The 6,000-nt window shown below is 47.8% G+C and overlaps 1 protein-coding gene across 2 annotated transcripts in view; it reads left to right on the plus strand.

The window, feature by feature from the left end:
• Positions 1 to 552: 552 nt before the first annotated feature.
• The window catches only part of HNRNPD (heterogeneous nuclear ribonucleoprotein D), a 10,049-nt gene continuing 4,601 nt past the window's right edge, over positions 553 to 6,000 (plus strand). For both annotated transcript variants that reach the window (XR_011697875.1, XM_071555810.1), the window contains exons 1-3: positions 553 to 911; positions 4,911 to 5,079; positions 5,837 to 5,998. Coding sequence is in view for 1 of the 2 variants with exons in the window: in XM_071555810.1 (XP_071411911.1) it covers positions 706 to 911; positions 4,911 to 5,079; positions 5,837 to 5,998 (537 nt within the window). In the remaining variant the exon portion in view is untranslated. The remainder of the gene's footprint in view (positions 912 to 4,910; positions 5,080 to 5,836; positions 5,999 to 6,000) is intronic.

The following is a 6,000-nucleotide window of genomic DNA, read 5'->3' on the forward strand; positions in this document are numbered from 1 at the left end:
TGTCCAGTTCTGGGCTCCTCAGGACAAGGAAGAGAAGGAGCTCCTGCAGAGGGTCCAGCGGAAGGTCACAAAGATGATGAGGGGTTATCTCATGAGAGACTGCAGGAATTGGGCCTGTTTAGAGAACAATGGGGGGGGGATCTCATTAATGCCTATAAATACCTCAAAGGCAGGTGCCAAGAGGATGATGCCAGACTTTTCAGTGGTGCCCAGCAACAGCCTGAGGAGCAATGGCCATAAACTAAAACACCAGAAGTTCCACCTCAGCATGAGGGAGAACTTTATGCTGAGGGTGGCACAGGCTGTCCAGGGAGCGAGTGGGGTCTCCCCGTCTGCAGACATTCCAAACCCCGCTGGACGCGTTCCTGTGCGACCTGCCTGGGCAGGGGGTTTGGACTGGATGCTCCCCAGAGGTCCCACCCAGCCCTGAAGCTCCCGCGCCTCCCGGCTGTGCTCTCAGGCCCGGCCTATTCCCGGGTCCGCTCCCGGCCCCCCCCGCTCCCCGGGGCCGTGTCACGTGGCCCGCCCGCCGCGCTTCTTCCGGCCGCCATTTTAGGTTGGGTCGGTGGCGGCGCCATTAAAAACAGGGAGCAGGAGGAGGAGGGATCGGCGGGATCGGCGCGCTCGGCCGGGGCCGCCAGCGGCGCCGGGGCCTCGGCGGGGAGGCAGCGGCACCAGGGGTGTCCGGTGCGGGACGGCGGCGCCATGTCGGATCAGCAGTTCGCTCTGGACTCGGCGGCGGTGGCGGCGGCGGGCGCCGGGGGCAGCGCGGCCGAGCCGGCGGAGCAGCCTGAGGGGCAGGCGGGGGCGGCGGGCGCCGATGGCGGAGGCGGCGGCGGAGGCGGCGGCGGCGGCGGAATCGAGTCGGAGGGAGCCAAGATTGACGCCAGCAAGAACGAGGAGGATGAGGGGTGAGCGGCGAGGGTGGGCGGTGTGTCCCGGGCGGGGCCCGGTGTCCCCGGCTCGGCCCGGCCCGGCCTTGCTCGCCGCCGTGTTTGTTTACTTGGCGCCTCGGCGACGTCACGGGCCGAGCTGAGCCGCGGGGGCGGTGTCTGGACCCGCTGTGTACGAACTATGTGATTTGTGCCGAACTACAAACTGCTTTTAGTTATCTCGGGAAGTCTTTTCTATAAGTTAACGTGCGGTGCATACGCTAAGGACATTGGCTCGCTGTAGCCGAACGCTGCGGTTGCAGTCCCAGCATTGCCCCGGGCTGCGAACAGAAACGGTGTGTCAGTGAGAGGCGTGAGGTGCCTGGTTTGCTTCCTTGCCTAAACCATCCCTCTGCTCCTTACTGAACTTGTGAGGGCGATTGCATTGCGTGATGTCTGAACTCGAGTACTAGGGCTCGAAGAAATGGCATGAAGTTGTGTCAGGGAAGGTTCAGGCTGGATATCAGAAAAAGGTTTTGCACCCAGAGAGTGGTCGAGCACTGGAACGGGCACTGCAGGGAAGTGGTCACAGCACCGACCCTGACAGAGGTCAGGAAGTGTCTGAACAACCCTCTGGGGCACATGGGGTGTCCCACGCAGGGCCACGAGTTGGACTCCATGATCCAGATTGATCTGTCGCAACTCAACCTGTTCTATGCTTTTTGGAAGAATAAAGGCAGCTTTTAGTCTTCCGAGGGTCTTTCCCTGATGTTTGGTATGGGACCGTGTCGCTTTTGTATTGCTGCTGAAATTGGCTTGTGAAAAATCCAGTGGCAGGACAGGCTGCCCTATCCTGTCTCCTGTCAGCCCCATAAGAACTCAGGCTGCAGGTCTGGTTTTGGTGAAGGCAGAAAATAAACTACAGAAAGAAGCAGTTGCTACCGTGTCCTGTAGATACTGCCGTCCTGCTGCAGAACCTTTCTGTCTTCCTCCTCCTGTAATAACCACGGATGTTGCTGAGAGCAGCGTTTATAACCTGGGATGTAATAGGCTGAGATGTTGCAGGGAGAGAGAATGGGAACCTTTTTTGAGTACTTTGCTAGGATTAGCAGAAACTTAGCATGCTTCTGTTACTTTTCACCTGCTCTTAAATACCTTTGCAGTAGTGTACATGTTTGTTTTCCTTTTTGCCCTTGAATACCCACCTGTTAGAGGTAGGGAGGCTAATGAGGAAGCTGGTGCTCTTTGAGGCAACGCAGCTTAGAAAAAGTTGTTGCTGATAGGTGCAGTGACATTGGGCAGCAATTACATAATCATACATTGACTTGTAGTTTAGTTCAGTCTTCTTATTTGACCTGTCAATTCTTATGGGTAATGTTGTACAGGAAACAAAGTGTTAGGCAGCCCTCTTGGTAGCCGAGGGAAAGCAGCATATCTGTGATATCTGTGCTCTATTTAGCTAAGTCTGAAGTTTGAAAGCTTTCCCAGTACACTTCTGGTAGCTTATTTTGTAAAACTGTATGTGCTGATGTGACTTACACACATTCCCTAACCCACAGACTGGTTGGTGTATTTTAAAAGCTTTTGTCAGCACTGTGACATTGCTCCTGGAGTGCTTGTTGTGCTCATGTTTGTGTTGCAGCCTTGACTTGGCCTCAGGTTTTGTGCTGGAGCAGTAGTTTGTCAGCTGGTGTAGTGGCAGAATGAGGCAGGCGTGGTTTGCTGCTCTGTGACTGGACTCCAAGTTGCAGTTCCTGCGTGGAGGGAAGGAAAGCCTTCAGAGGGCTCTTGGTTGTGGACTCGTGTTCTTGATCTGTCTGTACTTACTGTTGTAAAGCAGGCCTTGTATGTTAATATTGGTAGTTAATATTGATAGAGCAGGTTTTGTGTGTAGAATGGTTTGTTGGTAGTTGTCAAACAGGTGGCTTGTGTAGCAAGTGTTCGGTGCAGTAGTAACTGCTGGGGCATCCCCCATGTGTCAGAAATGCTGCATCCTCTCTACGTTGTTTGGCTTCTTTAAAAACCCTCCACAAAGCAGCAGACAAACTAAAAACCTTAATGATGATGAGCACAAGAGCTGAAAACATCCTTTGATTTACTGCCTGTACTGGTGAGGGTCCTGGCTTACCAGTGGGGACCATTTTTTCCATCTTCATAGAACCACAGAATGGTTGAAATGAACCTTAAAGATGATGCAGTCCCAACACCTGCTGCTGTGGGCAGGGGTGCCTCCCACTAGACCAGGTTGCTCAAGGCCTTACACAGCCTGGCCTTGAACACTGCAAGGGTTGGGGCATCCACAGCCTCCCTGGGCAGCTTCTTCAGTGCCTCTCCATCCTCACACCATAGAATTCCTAATACCTAATCTAAATTTCCTCTCTTTTCCATTTGTACCCATTACTCCTTGTCCTGTCACTGCAGTTCCTGATGAAGAGTCCTTCTCCTGCTTCCCTGTAGTCTCCTTTCAGATACTTGGAAGGTTGCTGTGAGATCTTCATGGAACCTTCTTTTCTCCAGGCTGAGCAGCCCCAGCTTTCTCAGCCTGTTTTCAAAGGGGAGGTTGCCCCAGTCCTTTTATCAACTTGTGGCCTCCTCTGGACTTGCTTCAACAGTTCCATGCCCTTCTCCTGGTGGCAGCACCAGAAGGAGCTGAAGGCAGATTGGTCCTGAAGATAACAAGTCACGCTGGATAGAAAGGGCTTTTGGTGCTTTATAGGAAGATCTGGAACTAATGGGAAAAGTGGATAAAGGGATGGGAAATTGGTACTTCTGCTTATAGATTTCTAGACTTCTTATAGAAACATCTGAAGCTCCTCAACACCCTCCTTTTTTGTGGAGGTTGGATATATTTGTCAGAAACTTTTGTAAATTCTGTGAAAGCTCAGCTAACTCAGCAGAGTTGCTTCACTGGGAGCAGATCTGGATTTGTGAGTTTGACTTGTGGAAGTACACACAGTTTTACATGATTGGTGGGAATATTTGTATGTGTGTGGGAAGTGGAGGAGTTGAAAACAGGACACACTGGTGTTTCAGGTTTTCTGATAACTGCTGAATTGTGGGATAAGTTGGAACAATGAAAATGGACAAAGCTTTGTAGAAAACGTATTTATAGATCATAATGGATCAAACTTTTTTGTTTAGAGCCCACTATGAAATCTTCTTTATCAGTATTAGAAGAGATTATCTCAAATCAAATCCTCTTTTGAATGAGTGCCTAAGCCCTGTGCCTAATAACTACGAATGATTCATTTGTGTGCGTACTGGCTGGATTTTTCTTCCTTTTTCTTGTTTGGTTTTTTTTGTTGGTTTGTTTGTTTTTTGGATGCCTTACTAATATGGTAGGATGGTCATGAATTGATTCTGACCTTCCAGTGTGCTTTTGAAAATACAAGTTATGATCAGAATTATATGCTGTACACATTGCCCAGCAGCACTCATCTTTCAGGAATATTAGGAAGATACTTTGATTGTAATAGATTATGCCCAGTGTTTATATTCTATTTTTGTAAGGAAATATGATCTTTGACCATCCAGTACTTTGGTTTTTTTACTGCTTTCTGGGGAAGGCGACTTGACTAAATTTTACTTATTTTTGTTTACTAATATGGGTTTATGTCCAGTCCAGTCTAGTATACAAATGCTTCTTTTTAAGAGCTCTGCTGTATAAATCTAATCTGCCTCCATGGGTTTCTTGAGCAGTTGTGTGGAGGCTCCAGAGATAACTAAATGGAACTTAGGCTGTTGTGAGTCAGTAATGATGGGATTGCAAGGAAGTAGTAAAATACCTTTTTGTCACTATTGGTATTGCCTGGGATAGCAGAATAAGCAACTGCAGCAGAAGATGGTGCAAAACCTTTGTGCCCATGTATGTCTTTATCTAAACTAGCCAGAATCCTTTAAGCAAGTTGTCAGAAAGTGCAGGCCTGTGTGTGCGGTGCTGTCACTGATAAAGTGCTGCCAGTTCATGCATTGGGTAACTGAGCTCGCAGAGGATTTTGGGTAACACACACTAACAGTTTAACCATCTTGTCTTAACAGGAAAATGTTTATTGGTGGCCTAAGCTGGGACACTACAAAGAAAGACCTGAAGGACTACTTCTCCAAATTTGGGGAAGTTGTAGACTGCACTCTGAAGTTGGATCCCATCACTGGGAGGTCAAGAGGCTTTGGCTTTGTGCTCTTCAAAGAATCAGAGAGCGTAGATAAGGTAATACTAATGCAGTGAAGCAACATGTTCAGATTTGGGTATCAGAGATAAAGCATTTGGGTGGTTGTTGTTTGCACATATTCTGTTAAATATATTGTATCCACCATCTTTAAGATACTTGTTGAAGTGTTTATTTTCTGAACCATCTTACTCATGATGCAGTGTCCAGGCCCAGCAGTGATTTCTAAGGTATGGGTTTGGGCACTTACTTGTGGGAGTTCGCTGCAAGCCACTGGACTTGAGCACTTGAAAAGTACTGTATGTAAATGTTTGCTGCCCACTGCTGTGAAAGCAGTAATTTGCAAAGAACTTCAAGTCTTTGTGTTCCAGAGCTGTGGACCCTGGGAGCAGAGCCAGTAGCTTTAATACATTTGGGCTCTGTGCAAGCAAAAATTAGCTGTTAACTTCTCTAAAATGCTGTGGATACAGTGCATGGAAAAGTTTTTGCCTTCATTGGCCTTTGGTGATATTTAAAGCACAGATTCTTTACTTTCTATGCTTTGAAAATGAGACTGTAGAGTACTTTCTGAGAAATGTTATAATTTTACTTCCCTTGGATAATACATGACCTTAGGTGGCTCTTGAAAAGCTTTGTCAGAACTGTGTCAGAGGATAATCATCAAAATCATGGAACTCTTTGTGCAAGAAATTACTGCTGTAATCAAAGTATTGGAGTTGGAGCAAATTTGGCCTTCCTCAAAACATCAGTGAAACATTTAGTTTGAACTACGTAAGATTGTGTTTTGATTTTCCTCAGGTCATGGACCAGAAAGAACACAAGCTGAATGGAAAGGTCATTGATCCAAAAAGAGCTAAAGCCATGAAAACAAAAGAACCTGTTAAAAAGATTTTTGTTGGGGGCTTATCTCCAGACACACCTGAGGAGAAAATCCGGGAATATTTTGGAGGTTTTGGTGAGGT

The sequence above is a fragment of the Pithys albifrons genome, chromosome 5, assembly GCF_047495875.1.
Source record: "Pithys albifrons albifrons isolate INPA30051 chromosome 5, PitAlb_v1, whole genome shotgun sequence".
Lineage (NCBI taxonomy): Eukaryota > Metazoa > Chordata > Aves > Passeriformes > Thamnophilidae > Pithys > Pithys albifrons.